The 17,650-nt window shown below is 42.2% G+C and overlaps 1 protein-coding gene across 2 annotated transcripts in view; it reads right to left on the bottom strand.

Annotated features, from left to right (window-relative positions):
• Positions 1-15,859: 15,859 nt before the first annotated feature.
• The window catches only part of SCG5 (secretogranin V), a 56,112-nt gene continuing 54,321 nt past the window's right edge, over positions 15,860-17,650 (bottom strand). For both annotated transcript variants that reach the window (XM_054451428.2, XM_054451427.2), the window contains exon 6: positions 15,860-16,442. In XM_054451428.2, the coding sequence (XP_054307403.1) occupies positions 16,347-16,442 (96 nt within the window). In that variant the 3' untranslated portion in view covers positions 15,860-16,346. The remainder of the gene's footprint in view (positions 16,443-17,650) is intronic.

The following is a 17,650-nucleotide window of genomic DNA, read 5'->3' as shown; positions in this document are numbered from 1 at the left end:
CAGGATGGTTCCACTACAGTGATAGAAGCTAAGAATAAGAGACCAGAAGATGCCCAAATGGGTAGTTAGACAGGCTGAAACTCCCATCCAAGAGACTGGGGAGTGAAACAAGACAGAAAGACAGAGACAGCAATGTATTTCTCAGCAAAAATTCACATACCCAGTGCCTAAATGCAACAGAGTCTGTGTGAAACGAGGCTCCTTTCTTTGTCTGCAGACAGGATAACTTGCTACGTTTGAAAGGTTTATATCAAATGTATTTGTTTTGAGCTCTTTGATGTGACCTCACTCTTGGAAAAAAAATGTGATGGGACTTTATTCAGTTAATAATTTTGTGTTTTCCCTTATAACTTGTGTTCTTCATTTTCTAAATTTTTTTTGGTGGGGGTTTCTCTTTGAAAAAAGCTCATTTTACTGCAATTTTAAAATGCTAGTGCCTTGGGGAAGATCTGTTGAAAGTACCTATTAAACTGAAGGTTGCAAGGTTTTACTCCACTGTCTCTGGCTATCCTGCTCCTCACTTTTTTTTTTTTTTTTTTAACTTTTGGCTTATTTAGTCCCTTCCCAGTCTTTGTTTCCTTGATGTCTCTGCTATTTACTAGAAGTCATTTTAGGATTCACGTTTTCACTCGTGTCCTTTTTTAAAGGCATGGAAGTATATGTGCGATTTTGCTCTTGCTACCGCTCTCCTACTTTGTCACTTGGACTGATTCATTACATCATCTTATAAAATATTTTATAACATAAAGTTATTGTAAAAATATTACAAACTCATCACAGAAAACTTGGAAATAGAGAAAAATATAAAGAAAATAAAAATATACCGTAATCTCACAATCCCCAAATAACCACTGTTTGCTCACACACACTATATATATATGTACATATATGGATTTCCTTCTAATTATATAGTGTGTGTGTATGTGTGTGTGTGCATGTGTATGTGAGAGAAAGAGAGAGAAAGAGAAGATGCTGTACATAATAAGATGATTTATTTAACTTCTAAATTTAACCTAATATTTTAATTATTTTTGGGGGACATTATTAAAATTCTTCAAAAATATCAATTTAACAGTAGTATAATATTCTCTTGTATGAATAACATACTATAACGTACTATAACACTTTAGTTTCTCTTATAGGATTAACAATGTGTGTGTGTGTGTGTGTGTGTGTGTGTATACATACATTTCTTAAAGTGGCCTTTTAGTAATTACTTAATGTGTTCCAAACACTAGGCTTTATGTGCATTATCTAATTTAATTATCGTAACACTCTTATGAAATTGCTACTATTGTTTGTTCTGTTTTAAAGATGAGGAAGCTGATGTCTAGAGAGGTTGTGTGACTGTCTCAAGGGCACACAGCTATATGAAGCAGTCACAGCTGCTGACTCCTAAGCCCCATACACTGAGCTTCTACTCTATACTGTGAACAAGAGTCTACACCATACACTGTTAAAACTGGTATTCAAACCACTATTTTTTCACGAAAGAAAACTATTCCTAAGTGCCAAATGACTTAATTTGATGGCTGGTATTGTCAAAACATTTGGTTGTGTAAAATATGAACACATATGTGAGGAATATGGGTTTCGATATCACATGAGTTTACTCATAAAGAATGCTGAACACATAGCCATTGAAAACCCATATGCTGCCAGGCGTGGTGGCTCATGCCTATAATCCCAGCACTTTGGGAGGCCAAGGCAGGTGGATCATGAGGTCAGGAGATCGAGACCATCCTGGCTAACACGGTGAAACCCTGTCTCTACTAAAACTACAAAAAATTAGCTGGGCGTGGTGGTGGGCTGCTGTAGTCTCAGGTACTCAGGAGGCTGAGGCAGGAGAATGGCGTGAACCCGGGAGGTGGAGCTTGCAGTGAGCCGAGATTGTGCCACTGCACTCCAGCCTGGGTGACAGAGCGAGACTCCATCTCAAAAAAAAAAAAAAAAAAAAGAAAAGAAAAGAAAAGGAAAAAAAGAAAACCCATATGGCCTGTCTTGAGGTTTCCTACAAAAACCCAAGCCTGACTTATTGCCATTAGTTATTAATGACTGTATCAGTCTCTCTCTATCTCTCTCTCTCTCTCTGTCTCTCTCTCTCTCTCTCTCTCTATATATATATATATATTTTTTTTTTTTTTTTTTGAGAGGGAGCCTCACTCTATCACCCAGGCTGGAGTGCATTGGCACTATCTCAGCTCACTGCAACCTCTGCCTCCTTGGTTCAAGAGATTCTCCTGCCTTAGCCTCCTGAGTAGCTGGGATTACAGGCACCCACCACCACACCCCGCTAATTGTTTTTTGTAGTTTTAGTAGAGACAAGGTTTTGCCATGTTGACCGTGGCTGGTCTCGAACTCCTGACCTCAAGAGATCCACCTGCCTCGACCACCCAAAGTGCTGGAATTACAGGCATGAGCCACTGCACCCAACCTGTATCAGTCTACCTTTAAAATTAGGAGCTTATAAGTAAGTTCAGTATTTTGGGTTTCTTCTCAAGGTAGAGAAGGATGGAGCTAAAGGTGGAAAGCAAATTCAATACCTGCTTTCCCTTCTAAAGATCAATGTGAAATTGTATACCAATTTGCACTTGGCTCACAAAGGGTCCAAATTTAAATCTCTTTTCAATCTTGGTTCCTTCTCCACTCTTCCCTTCATAGCGTAAAAGGTTGGATCATCTGGAATACGATTTCTCATTCCTTTTTAAAAGAAAGATGAAAAATGTAAACTGTGGGCTCCTCACTGCTTATGTCAGAGCAATACATGTGTGCTTTATATAAACTAACCATTTGTCTATTAATGTTTGCAAAGAACTCCGTAGACATGAGGCATTTGGGACACACTCTCTGGAGAAATGTGCCTTTGGAGAGAGGATCAGAGAAGGAAGAAACCAATAGTAAGAGAAATTCCTTTATATGCACATGTATAATAGAATGTGAAAGAAAATCTTCGAGTTGAGCATCGAGCTGCATTTTCCCTTAGGTTGAAAGTTAGCCAGTAGGAAGGCAACCTTTCCAAGGAGACTAGGTAACCTTGCCTGCAGTGTTTGTTTCTACACTCTGTTTTATTTGTTCGTGTGACAGAGAAAGAAAACAAAGCTGATGGACTTTGGACTGGACAATGTAGCAGTGTGTCCCCAGATACCAGCTTCCAGATGATCTCTCTTGGGTCTCCCAGATGGAGCAGAGGGTTTCTGGTGACTCTGGTCACTGCATCAGCCTGAGCAGACAGGATCTTAGAAGCTCCCAGGTGCACATGTCTGCCTGTCCACGTCGCCACAATTTTGTAGGAAAGTGGCTGAGCATGGGATAGGCCCTTAAAGACTGTAAAGTGTGATTCCTGGTCATGTGGACATTAAGCCAAAGAAGAACAACTTTCTGGAAAAAAAAAAATCATAATGATTTTTGCAGTGCTGCTCTGCTAGCCAGAGCAATCCATGGATGTCTGTGGAATCATTAGGATGTACTTCCCCTAGAGAAATGTATGTGCTGGTCTCTTGGCACGAACAACTCTAAAAAATTTACGTAGCCAACACCTCAGGACACTAGCCAGAACCCCTCGTTATGTTTCCACTCTTCCAAGGAAGGAAGAAAGAAAAGAGGAAAGGAAGGGAGGGAAGGAGGGAAAGAGAGAGGGGGAGGGTATTGGTTCTTTTAAATAAGAAAGATGAATCATTTCAGATAACAGCAGCTTGCCTTAAATGGTATTTAAGCTTTAGCTCTATAGTCCTAAATATCTATTTTAACAGCAGTGATTACTATGTGAGCTCTGCACTGTCAATCTAGAGAAAAGAATCTTGCCACTAAGAAGAATTTCTAAGTGAGAGTTCACTTTTAATACACACATATAATACAGACATCCAACTGCACAAATGTAGAAAAGAACATGAGAGGAGTGCACAGCTGAGTAGTAAGCATCCACTCCTGCCCCTGGTGTTCAAGGCCAGCCTGATGGTCTCCAGCTAATGTTCTCTCTGCACATGCAACACTTGAGCCCAGCAGGAGCTGAGCACATACCACAGACCACCACGTTTACACCTTTGCTCTTGCTCCTCCCTCCCCTCAGAAGTTCCCACCCTTCTCTCTTCTGGTGGAATTCCTACTGTGACTTCAAGCCTCCTTCTCAGAGCCTTCTGCCTTTTCTATGATTCTTGTCATATTTTTCCTTTATTGTAGTTACATGTATGCTGGACGCATCTTCTTCAATGAAACGTAGACTCCTTGCATGGAGGAAGTGTCTCCTTCCTCCTCTTTGAGTCCCTGTGGCCCTAGCACAGGCTGAGTTGAATCGTAATTAAAGTGCTCCAGGTCTCCTCATCATTTCCCCTGCTGTCTTCTATTTTTATCCCATCACCTGTAGGAACCGTGTTGGAAGAACTAACTGCTAGAGTTTCTCCAAAATATCACTGCCAGTGGCAGTCCCATAGCTGTCTTGAGTCCACCCTGCCTCTTCACGGCCCATCCCCAAGTCCGGGTCACGGTCATTTCTCACCTAGAAGGTTGCAATTGCTTCTTTACTGCTCTCCCCACTTTCACTGATGCTGACCCACAGCCACTGGACACTTCTTCTTTTTTGTCTGTTTTTTGTTTTTTGCTTGTTTGTTTTGTTGTGTTGTGTTTTGTTTTTTAGATGGAGTCTTGCTCTGTCACGAGGCTGGAGTGCAGTGGCGCAATCTCAGCTCACTGTAACCTCTACCTCCCAGGTTCAAGCGATTCTCTTGCCTCAGCCTCCCGAGTAGCTGGGATTACAGGCGTGTGCCACCATACCCAGCTAATTTTTTTGTATTATTAGTAGAGATGGGATTTCACCATGTGGGCCAGGATGGTCTCAATCTCTTGACCTCATGATCCGCCCACCTTGGCCTCTCAAAGTGCTGGATTACAGGTGTGAGCCACTGTGCCCAGCCTGGACATTTCATAACTTATGTACTAGGCCATGTCCTTCCTTTGACCAATGCCCTTTCTTTCTGGCTCTTACCAAATTTTTAAATTATGCAATTTGTAGATTTGCTTGGTTTTTGTCTGTTTCCTCCACGTGCCTGTAAGCTCTGTGGGGGCAAGAACCGTCTCTGTGTGGCTCACTGAATCCCCGGCCTCTACATGGCACTTGGAGTACATAGAGGCTCCCAGACCTTTGTTGAATGGATAGATTAAAAGTGCAGCTGTTCTTATTTTCCTTCATGTTATAACCCTTGCTCTAGCCCCCTTTTTGCCTTGCTTCTGTTTCTGATTTCTCCTTCTTTTTTTTTTTTTTTTTTTTTTTTTTGAGACAGGCTCTTACTCTCACCCAGCAGGCTGGAGTGCATTGGTGAGATCAGAGCTCACTGCACCCTTGACCTCCTAGGCTCAAATGATCCTCCCACTTCATCCTCCCAAGTAGCTGGGACTATAGGCACGCACTAATTTTTGTAGTTTTTGTAGAGATGGCATCTCACCATGTTGCTCAGGCTGGTCTCGAACTCCTGGGGGCAAGCGATCCACCCACCTTGGCCTGCCAAAGTGCTGGGATTACAGGCATGAGCCATTGCGCCTGGCCTGGTTTCTCCATTTTGCCTGGAACTCATTGGAGAACTGAGCCTCAAGAGCCTCAAAATCTACAACTGAGCCTAGGGGAGCCTCAGTCCTTAGTTTCGTCGTGGAATCAGAGAGCACATTCCTGTGCTCCGGATGCCCTACCCACTGAATAACAGCGGAGGCAATGATGGCACAGACTCACTCTGGAAACTGCAACTGCACCCCGATAAGTTCTCCCTGTAAAACCAATCACAAGATTACATTCCTCAGACCCCAAAGAAGTGAGTAAGTTTTATGGCCTGTGTCAGGGTAACACGCACTCTGCTAAAAATAACATGGTAAAATTTCCTAAGAAATAAATAATGCACCATTGCTTTGTGTTTCTGGGAAACCTTAAGGATTTGTTGTAGAAAGATATTTTAGTTTTCTTAGCCTGGTGAAAAAGCATGCAAAGGAAAAAGTCATATTGGATAAGAGAAAGAATATTTGGGTATGTGGCCAGGAATGATGCACGTTTTGCCACTGATTTCATTTTATGTTTTAATCTTTTTGGAAACAGAGGCAAGTAACTAGCCAAGTACATTTGAAGGGCATCCATAGTTCCAAATGCCTCTTCCTTTACAATTTATTGATGAAGGACTAAGTAGCTCATCTAATTCATCTTGAGGAGTTAGGAAAATGCTTACGGCAACAGCATTTTATCGTGGTTGTAAGGCTTCTGAAAACATAATTCCAAACGATAGGAGTGGTTTGCAGAGCCATCTGGGAGGAGATGGGCTGATTAGGAATGTCTGGGGTCTTAGAAATAAATTCAGGTGGAGTTGAAGCATGTTTTTCAGATCTGGTAGATTTTTGTGAGACTATTTATGGCTGGGTGTAGTTTAGCAGGCTTCTCATAGAGCAGTGGAGTTCCTGTGTTCTATAGCCTTCCCTCTGGGGCTTTTGTATTCACCCATTCTCACACCATTTCTGGTTGCAATTGTGTGCAATGTTTCCCCAAATTCACTGTGTATCAGAGTCACTGGAGAAACAAAACAAAACAAAAAATTGATCCCCAGAGCTTGCTCTAGACTACTGAATCAGAATTTCCTGGGGTGAGGCCTAAGAATCTGTATTTTTACAAAGCTCTCCAGATGATTCTGATAAGCAGCCAGGTTTGACAATCACTGGTATGGTGGAAAGAATTCTATTTGCATCTAAGCTCAACCACCAACTACCTAAGCAACTTTAGAGACAGCAACTCTTGGGCTATCAGGAAACAGAGAAAATGATGCCTATGTCACAGGGTTATTGAAGAATTAAAGGAAATTACATATGTGATCTATCCCAATGCAAATTTAGTAGGCTGCGTTAGTTAATACTCTGCTGATGACCTAGAAGCTTAAGAGATTTTTTCTCTAAAAAAGTGTTTAGCTTCCTCTTCTGTGTTTGATTCCTTATGAAACTTGGTTTCCCCTTTCGTCAGTCACCAAGGATCAGGCCATATGTAGATGAATCATAATACCATTATGCCATGTGTTCTAAGAGCCTTCCAAGTGCATTGCTGCAAGAAAAGCTAAACATTTAATGTATATTGTTTTTCGATATCTCTTTCCAAATTGCCAGTACAATTTCCATTTCTGGGAAATTACATAGACATGTCTGGATCCAGTTCTTTTATCTTTGCATTTCCAACTGCTCTGTTTTCCTTCTTTCTTCCCATCAAATTCTTATATTTTGACAGTTTTAAGACCAGCTCTTCCTTGATCTTTTCCTTCCTATAATATATTAAATTGAAATGAGCCCATTTTCCTTAGTGAGCCTTCTCTCCAAACACAAAATACTCTGAAGTTCAGATTCTCCTTCTGTGAGTGGGTTAACATCACACAAAGTTTGTGGTTTCATCCATCATAAACAAAAGTGTTTTAAATGAACTCTGTTTCTTGTCTCCCAAGAATCACAGAAAGGTTGGGGCAAAGTGAAATAAATTTTCAGAAAGAAAAGTTACTTATTAAAAATAGCAGTGATAAAAATATGTAGATTGATTTAGTAGGAAGAATTCGTAAATTGTTTTAACTTAAAAGGAAACACTCTTGCAGGCATTCGCAATGAATCAGGAGGAAAACACTTTGGCTTCTTCAAAAAGCTATTTACTCTCTTTGGTGTTCACAAAACATATCCAACAAAAGCCTTTTCTCTTATGATGCGAGGGAAGAAGGCAAATTGCATTTGAGAGCATCTGATCATACTTCACTCAGGAATGTTATGGGTTTTGGTTGTGTGCCCAGTTGATCTGAGCATATTAGCAAACATAGTAATAGTATTAGCTGCTGACAGTGTTTGGTATCAAACACATCCATTTGCAAAAATAGAAGAAATACTATATTCACATTTTCAATGCTCCCCTTTACTTAAATACCGCAATGTGGTTTGAGTTGTGAATCTATTGAAGACATCTTTGATGAATCAACAGTCAAGGCATATGTAGAAAGTGATTTGGAAAATTTTTCCTGGGTTGTTGGTGGGGGAAGGGAGATAGTGTTGGGACATCTTGCCATTCTCGTTCCTGCTTTTTCATTGGCCCCCGCCGCTTCCTAAGTCTATCTGCTGTTAAATGAAGATAACTCCCTCTCTCCTACCCCAGCCTCTCTCAGGGCTTTCTGGAGTACGATAAACTAATTGCAAAGAAATTTGACCTTCTTGGATAACTGGTGCCATCTAAATACCACGCATTATTCCCCTGTCAGACACTCTAACATAGGATGAGCCAGGCTGAAATCTTCCAAAAGCTGTGGAGGATAAATAAGCTAACATTCCAACTCAAAAATCAACAACAACAAAAAAGCCAAGCATAGTGAAATATGATAAAGATCAGCCCCCGCTGTCACCTTTTTCATTCATACCATTGTACGTTTGGGGTCTATGTCATGGGGATGGTTCCTATGCCAATCCTAATGATAAAGCTTGAGTTTGGTTTACATCTGTGCTGCGATTATTCATCTTCTTTCAAGCACTATTTCTTACTTTATCAACCAGGAAAGCAGGAAACAATAATCTCTAAAATTCTACAGTTTTTCACTTTTCTCCTTTGGAGCTATCATAACATAGTAAATTGATGGTAAAACTGATATCAGGACAGCTGGGCTCTACTTTGAATTTTGATAGAGCTTCAGCTTACCTGGGTTTTGGCTATCCCTATATGGAAAATATAGATCAGTGGTCTTCAACGTTTTTGGCACCAGGGACTATTTTTGTGGAAGACAATTTTTCCACGGATGGCAAGGGGCATATGGTTTTGGGATAAAACTGTTCCACCTCAGATTATCAGGCATTAGATTCTCATAAGGAGTGTGCAACCTAGATCCTTCACATGGACAGTTCACAATAGGGTTTGCGCTCCTATGAGAATCTAATGGTGCCACTGATCTGATAGGAGGCGGAGCTCAAGTGGTAATGTTCACTCAACCGGGGCTCACTTCCTCCCGAATGGCTCAGTTCCTAACAGACCACAGACCAGTACTGGTTGGTGGCCCAGGGGTTGGGAACCCCTGATGTAGCTGATACCTGACTCCTCAGGAGACAGGCTTTTGGAAGCAAACTGGAACACCAAATAGATGCACTCCCACAGATGTTGAAGTTGGAAGAGAAAGAAAAACATCTATTTTTCTGCTGCTGTTTCTGCTATGAGAGATGGTAGCTGCAGGCAGACTCACCATTCTTGTGTCAAGACAATGACTTTGGGAGTGTCACACATCATTGGTAGTGATGTGGTGGTGGCAGTGACACCAACCACTGTTTCCTGACCTCTGGATTCCAGCTACGTGGGTGACCTTGAACTGGTTAAACCCAACTGTGGATCCCTGCCTCATGCTCCTCCACATCTTTAAATAATTTTGTAAACACATAATTCCTTGCATTAAATCCCTTTCATATGGAAATACCCAGAGTAAAGAGTTTGTTTCTTGCACTGAAATCTGATGAATTCTGAATTTGGCATCTAAATCGAGGTTTAACACAGGTGCTGTATTGCAAAGAATTTATCTTCACATCAATATGATAAGGTAAGTATTAGCTTTCCCATTGGTTACATGAAAGAACTAAGGTTTAGTGAGATGGAATTACTTGCTCAAGGCCACACAACTTGTAAGTCACAGAACCCAGAGTCAAATGCAAATCCAATTACAAAGTTTTTGTATCTAACTACTCTGTTAAACTGTGATGCCATGGGATCAAGTGTGTAATAATAGTGTACAAATAGCTGAATATTTATGGTTGCAAATGTGCTTTAAACTCCATGAAGGAAGAGCCTATATCTTACACCTCTTTGGTAAGACTCCCCCGTCCCAGAATATAGCTCAGTATTTGGCACATAGAATAGATCCTTGATAAGTTACTGCTGAATGAATAAATGAATGGTATTGTGATGAGTCCTATCAAGGAATGTGACACCTTGTGGGGAAGTCACTATAGTTTCCAAATGGGCTTTATTAAGATGCTTCTCACTCCTCAGGTGTTCAGTTGCCACTGCTAAAAGCCACTACAAATATTTTTGTTTCCTGTGTATATAGTTATGGTTTCTGTTGGGAAGAATGGCTTATCAACAAGTTCTACTGGCACATAACATTCATCAAACAATAGAACGTTCAGTCTATTAGGATGGGCTGTTAGGTCTTTCTAACTCAGCCCATCTTATAGCAGCTCTTTTCTGAAAGAGTCTTTCTTTGGCAACTTATAAGTTAATAAGTTTTTAAACCCAAATTCAAGGACATGGTTCTACAAGAATCTTTGCAAACACCCTGCCTTTACTTGTGGACTTCAGAAGCCGATGTGTGACACCCATAAATGTCTTACCAACTTTCTCCATGGATTCCTCTGTGCCCATTTGGAACCAAGTTTTCTTTTACTATATAGTTATGATAATTTTCAGTGGCCCTTGCCTTCTCACGGGGCTTTCTGGCCACCAAATCTGCTATATTCTACACATTTTCTTTTAATTGCCAAACCCATGTGTATTTTAGCAGGAAATTTGATCCACATGTTTCTGATTCACCTACAGTTAAGTCACCAGACAATTTTGGAAGAGCAGCCTGATGGCCAAAAAGTCTTGGTAGAGTCTCTCTTTCCCTTTAGAAACAGAAAGTTGAGTATGTGAAGTACAAGCTCCCGAATCCTGCCAGGCCTACGCTGTTGGTAAAACCCAGGCTTCAGGAGGCTTCAAAGAATACTACTTTCTCAAGATATACTCCTGGCTAGATACGCCAATTGACTTTCTAAATTATGTCCCGGAGCACTTTGAAAGGTGATGGCCTGGATACCCCTCCTTAGGACTTTCCTCCTACCCTCCAAGCTTGCTCCTCATGGAGTGGCCAATGTTTTCCCCAGGTTTCTCTGTTCTAATCCCCAAGGCTGTTGCCACAGCACATGATACCAGTGAAGGGCTGGGATATGCCTTCTGCACTGCCCATGTGGCTGTCCCGTGGTCAGAGAGTGAACACTGGTCGATGAAAACCCACAGCAGAACCCAATGCTCTGTCTGCCCACAGATCTGCCTTGATGGTGAGCAGGGCCGTCCCACGCATCTGGTCTGTCTCCCTAATAATGAATCATGCACAACCATCATGGTGTGCAGCAAATTGAGATATTTGGCAGGAACTCTGTGCCTTGACACTTCCTGAACTACTGACATTTGGGCAGTGACTCAGAAAAGAAGCGGGTAGTTCTACTGGCTGATTCTATGAAAGACTTGACAGGGCCAGGCGCGGTGGATCACGCCTGTAATCCCAGCACTTTTGGGAGGCCGAGGTGGGCAGATCACAAGGTCAGGAGATCGAGACCATCCTGCCAAACATGGTGAAACCCCGTCTCTATTAAAAATACAAAAAAATTAGCCAGATGTGGTGGTGGGCGCCTGTAGTCCCAGCTACTCAGGAGGCTGAGGCAGGAGAATGGCGTGAACCCAGGAGGCGGAGCTTGCAGTGAGCTGAGATCGCGCCACTGCACGCCAGTCTGGGCGACAGAGTGAGACTCCGTCTCAAAAAAAAAAAAAAAAAAAGAAAGACTTGAGAACCATGTACACAACTTCACATCAATCTGTAAATCCCACCAAAGTGAGAGGTAATTCCACCTTTCCCTCTGTACACAGTCTAAGATGATTTACCTTTTATGACTTCTTTAAAACATTCCATCATGCTCATTCATTCAGCAGTTATTATTGCCTTTGTTAGGCCGCGTGCAAGATATCAAGATAAAAAGAAAAATGAGACACAGCCTGTGGCTTCAAGGAGCTTATAACCAGGTTGAATGAGGCACATACATAATAAGTAAACAAGTATTGGGTGTGCTAAATTAAGTTCGGCCCAAAGCTGCCTCCTTACATAGTGAAAGCTCGGCCTAAAGTTTTCTCTGTACATAGCAAACTGTAACCTAGCTGGATGTGTAAACAGGCTGTAACCTACTCTTGTGCCAATCACTGAAATTCGGCCAAAGATGGCCAACTGTTCAAACCATGTTCAGATAAGGCAAACACTTAAATGTAACCAATCCGGCTGTTTCTGTCCCTCACTTTTGTGTACCTCACTTTCCTTTTGCTGTCCATTGGTTGTCTTCAACCACACAGCAGTGCAGAGTCTCTCTGAACCTATTTTGCAAATTGCTCTTTACTCAGTTCAAGTCTGTTCAATTTAATTTGTCTAAGGTTTCTCTTTTAACAGGTGGTAGTGTGGTACAGCGGAGAGTATCTACTGTGGAGTCCCAGAGACCTAAATTCAAGTTCTAACTCTGCCACTTACTAGTTGAGGAGTTTTGGTTAAGTCATGGAATCCCTCTGCCTCAATTGCTTCATCTATAAAATGTAGGGAGGGATGTTTAAATGAACAATGCATACAGAGCTTGTTATGTATATAGAGTAACTCTTATCATTATGCCCTGTTACAGGGACTATATGAAAGTATGCGTGGGGTCCCACAGGAACACAAAAAGGGATCATAAGAGAGAAGTAATTAACCATGTCCTCCCCTACCCACTCTCAGCTAGAAGAATGAGTTCCTCTAGCTGACAATCTATTTTATTTATTTATTTATTTATTTTTGAGATGGAGTTTCGCTCTTATTGCCCAGGCTGGAGTGCAATGGCGCGATCACGGCTCACTGCAACTTCCACCTTCTGGGTTCAAGTGATTCTCCTGACTCAGCCTCCCAAGTAGCTGGGATTACAGGCATGCGCCACCATGCCTGGATAATTTTTTTTTTTTTTTTGTATTTTTAGTAGAGACGGAGTTTCACCATGTTAGTCAGGCTGGTCTTGAACTCATGACCTCAGGTGATCCGCCCACCTTGGCTGGATCACAAAAGTGCTGGGATTACAGGTGTGAGCCACTGTGCCTGGCCTATAATTTATTTTTAATAAATGTTCCCATTTTCCTGGCTCTCCTGTCCCCCTGGCCAAGGCAGTGGCACCTTAGTGATCACCATGTGATCCTGTGGCAGATAGGGGACCTGGAGGGTTTCGTTCTCCAGGCCCTAACCCTGTGGCTGTTGTCTGTGAGAGTTATCTGGGAAGCTTGGTATCTCTAAAAGGTTTCAAAGGAAAGAGGAGGAGAAAAGATGTTTCTGCTGTTCCTTTGTGCCTAGCTGAATAAATAGGAAAGGTCCTCGTCGCAGGCTTGCCAAAGAAATAGAATTCTGTTCCAGGAGTCTTGGGAAGTGTGGAGTGGGGGTCATGCTGCTCCTCACTGTGCGGCAGTGACTGTGCAACTGTGGATCGAGTGGATGACTCAGTTTTCCAAGGTCATATCACCTCCAGGTAGCTGCCCAACCCAGACAGACCCCCAACTCACTGGCAGAAACACTTCCAACTCTGAATTGCTCCCTTCAGGAATCTCCAGCTGTGTTCTGGAACACTGCATCGTTGGGTGTAAATACATTTGGAAGAGCCATCCCTAGAAGACTCAGCCTGGTGACCTGGCATGTGACTCACTTTGAAGGCAGTGGGAGGGGAGGATGGCTTTGCACAAACGCTGTAGGAGACACTCAACAATCTATTTTCTCTCTCCCAGTAGCAAGAACAGAGGAAATTCTCTTCTAGAATGACCCCATTGTAAACCCCTCCTCATGCTGTGTGACTGCTCTGAGGCTCCAGCTGGCTGTGTCCACAGTGGGAGTTCAATCAGGATGAATGGCGTGGTGCTAGCACCATCCTCTTCTTTTGTTCTCCACATGTCCCTGGGGTGACTACAACCACCTTTCTGGTTTCAAAGATCCTCAGCTGGAGCATTGTGGAAAGACTGAGATAGGAGGTAATGACCCTCTCCAGCCCACAGGCAAATCCCTCTGTCTCTGCTGCAGATGCCCAGCTGACTCCATTCAGAAAGAGCCTTTCCGAGTCTGTCTAATGGAGGTTCTCCTTGTCTCCTGCCTCTAAGTTTCCTATTTTTTTTTCTGGGAAAATCCCTCCTCCTTCCAGCCACTCTGACTTCACTATCTAGTTCATCACCACTGGTCCCAGCCAGATTTTCTCTCCCATGGATCCCTCTGTTACTGCCCTAGCACCCTGGGACAACTCTTCATTCACCTTCCTTTTTCGCTTCCTCACATTGTCCGCAGCCTTATGTAGCCTTATTCTAGCTTGTCCAGCATTGCTATTTCCAGGCCAGTTTTTTTTTGTTTGTTTTTGAGACGGAGTCTCACTCTTGTCACCCAGGCTGCAGTGCAGTGGTGCCATCTCACCTCACTGCAACCTCTGCCTCCCGGATTCAAGCAATTCTCCTGCCTCAGCCTCCCGAGTAGCTGGGATTACAGGCGCCTGCCACCACGCCCGGCTAATTTTTGTATTTTTAGTAGTGACAGGGTTTCACCATGTTGACCAGGCTGGTCTTGAACTCCTGACCTCAGGTGATCCACTTGCCTCGGCCTCCCAAAATGCTGGGATTACAGGTGTGAGCCACGGCACCCAGCCCAGGCCAGTTCTTTTTTTTTTTTGAGATTGAGTTTCACTCTTGTTGCCCAGGCTGGAAAGCAATGGCACAATCTCAGCTCACTGCAACCTCCCCCTCCTGGGTTCAAGCAATTCTCCTGCCTCAGCCTCCCAAGTAGCTGGGATTACAGGCATGTGCCACCACACCTGGCTAATTTTATACTTTTAGTAGAGACAGGGTTTCTCCATGTTGGTCAGGCTGCTCTCAAACTCTCGACCTCAGGTGATCCGCCTGCCTTGGCCTCCCAACGTGCGGGGATTACAGGCGTGAGGCACCACACATGGACTCCAGGCCAGTTCTTACCAGGATCTACTCTTACTTTTTAACCGTTAACTGTGGTTCTATTGTTGAAAATTTTCAAATACATACAAACATAGAAATAAGAAGTGCAAGCCAGGTGTGGGGGCTCATGCCTGTAATCCCAGCGCTTTGGGAGGCCAAGGTGGGTGGATCACTTGAGGTCAGGAGTTTTGAGAGCAGCCTGGCCAACATGATGACACCAAGTCGCTACTAAAAATACAAAAATTAGAGGGCGTGGTGGTGGGTACCTGTAATCCTAGCTACTCCGGAGGCTGAGGCAGGAGAACAGCTTGAACCCGGGAGGTGGAGGTTGTGGGTGAGCTGAGATCACGCCACTGCATCCAGCCTGGGTGACACAGTGAGACTCTCTCTCAAAACAAAAAAGAAAGAAAGAAAGAAAGAAATAAGAAGTACAATTAACTCCCAAGTACCCTTGACCCAGCTTCAACAGTTATCAATGTATGGCCAGTCTTGATTATCTATATCCCCATTCCCTCCCGGCCCTCCACCTCATCACTAACACTGGATTATTTTAAAGTAAATCCAAGACATCATATCATCTGTAAATAATTCAATATTTATCCCTAAGATATAAGGGATCTTTTAAAAAAAATAGCCATAATATAATACTATGTAACACTTGAATCATAACGAAATATTCAGTCACTACTCAAAATTTCCCTGACTGTCTGATCAACGCTTTTCTTTGAGTCAGGATGCAAATAAGACCCACACACATTATATTTGGCTCATATGTCTCTTAAGCCTTTTAAAATCTATGATGGTACCCCACCATTTTTCCCTCCTACCATTTATTTGTTGGAAAAAGCTAGGCTACTTATCCCGTAGAGTCTCTTCATGCTGGATTTTGCCGATAATTCCCAATGGTGTGTTGAATGTATCTCAGTGTGTTGAATGTATCTCAGTGTGTTGAATGCATCTCAGTTCTACCATCTGTAAAATGGGGATAATACCAGACCCAATAAGTTCACAGCATTATTGTTAGGATCATATACTATCATGTATGTAGATCAGGTTGTTCTATTACACAAAGAAATTGTTCTTTATAATGCTTTAAAAAGAAAACTTCATATGCCAATGCTTGCATTCATGTTTATTAAGACACAGTCAAGTGAAATGTGTCAGCTCCTCCTCTTGAGTACAGCCTTCTTTACTGGTGTATAACAATGCCCAAGGGCTGGATGAACTACATAATCAAAATCAAATGCCAACTTTTTACAGACTTGGCCAAAATAGTACAACCTCAGCCACCATTTTAAACTGCAAGAAATCTGAGCCTTTCATAGTCTTGCTTTTTATTGTTGACATTCACATTTTAATTTTTATGATCATTGCAGATTCACATTTTAAAAACCCAAAAAACAAAAAAGCTCTTATTCTAATTTAGCAGAAAGCAGAATCATTGGTGTGAAGACAATACACTATCTACATACAGCTGCTTTGTATCCATAATTATCTGTGTAAGAAACATGCTGTCATTCACAGGGGCTCCATTAACACGTGCACATAAGCCATGCTGAGGCCTAACAGGTAATGTGGGTTTTCGTCTAGCATCTTCTCTTTACTCTGGATCCTTATCCTCATCTGAAAAATGGGGGACAGACTTCTTTGCAACAACATTATCCAGTCTCTGTCCTTGTAGATATGGATTGACACTCTGAAAAACAAACAAACAAAAACCATGTGGTTTGGTGTTATATGTGAACATCAGAAACAGACATCTCAGAAAAGAAATGAACAAGAATTGTTTTGGGGCCGGGCGCGGTGGCTCATGCCTGTAATCCCAGCACTTTGGGAGGCCGAGGCGGGTGGATCACAAGGTCAGGAGATCGAGATCATCCTGGCTAACACGGTGAAACCCCGTCTCTACTAAAAATACAAAAAATTAGCTGGGCGTGGTGGCGGGTGCCTGTAGTCCCAGCTACTCGGGAGGCTGAGGCAGGAGAATGGCGTGAACCCAGGAGGCGGAGCTTGCAGTGAGCAGACATCATGCCACTGCACTCCAGCCTGGGCGACGGAGCAAGATTCTGTCTCAAAAAAAAAAAAAAAAAAAAAAAAAAGAATTGTTTCTGGCCTATCGGGTTAACAACAATGTACCAGTGGCACCTACCAACTACCAAACAATTACTCCAGTGTACTAATTAATATCTCAGTGGCCTATGAAACATTTTCTGATTGACAGATATCTCTAATTGAGTTTTTCACACAACTATAGAGCTCTTTATCAGATACAATGTGGTCTTTTTAAAAATTATTATTTTTGGTGCAAAGATGTGCGGTAAACCAGCTCATAAGTCCTTGCTACTAACTTAGATACCAAGACCCATAAGAAAGATAATTATTATTCTATGGCCCTATTTAGGTAGGAAGGGGAATCTGCAATGCATTAAAATATATTTTGCAAGAAAAATGTTCTAAAGGAGAAGAGTAGGGCCAAGTGGGAATTAGCACCTCAAGACTGGTCCCAGATCATCCTGTTGCTGGGATTGATTCTTCCTTGCCAGTATTTTACTAAGGAGAATTCATTAGGGGCTTGAGCGATCATTTCCACCTTCCTTCAGTCAAATTCAAAAACTGAAGCAAAAAAGGAAGCTTCCTGGAAGGCTCCTTTGTTTTTGACTCAAGACTCCATACTCTGAAATCACTTTCATGTGTTGGTATTCTTAATGAGTAAATATTTTGCCATTCCTTCTCTAATAGATATCTATTTATTGAGGTTTGGATTTGAACTAGTAATTGAAACTTTGCAAAATAGTATTTAGCAAGCAGAAAAAAAATTCAAAAGTTTTGGAAGATGTTTGTTTATTGAAGTTGCCTTCCAATAATGGAACAAAAATATAAGAAAGAAGCTGTAGCCGGGTGCGG

The sequence above is a fragment of the Pongo pygmaeus genome, chromosome 16 (assembly GCF_028885625.2).
Source record: "Pongo pygmaeus isolate AG05252 chromosome 16, NHGRI_mPonPyg2-v2.0_pri, whole genome shotgun sequence".
NCBI lineage: Eukaryota > Metazoa > Chordata > Mammalia > Primates > Hominidae > Pongo > Pongo pygmaeus.
The sequence above is the reverse complement of the archived record's forward strand: the minus strand, read 5'-3'. Positions and strand labels throughout refer to the sequence as shown.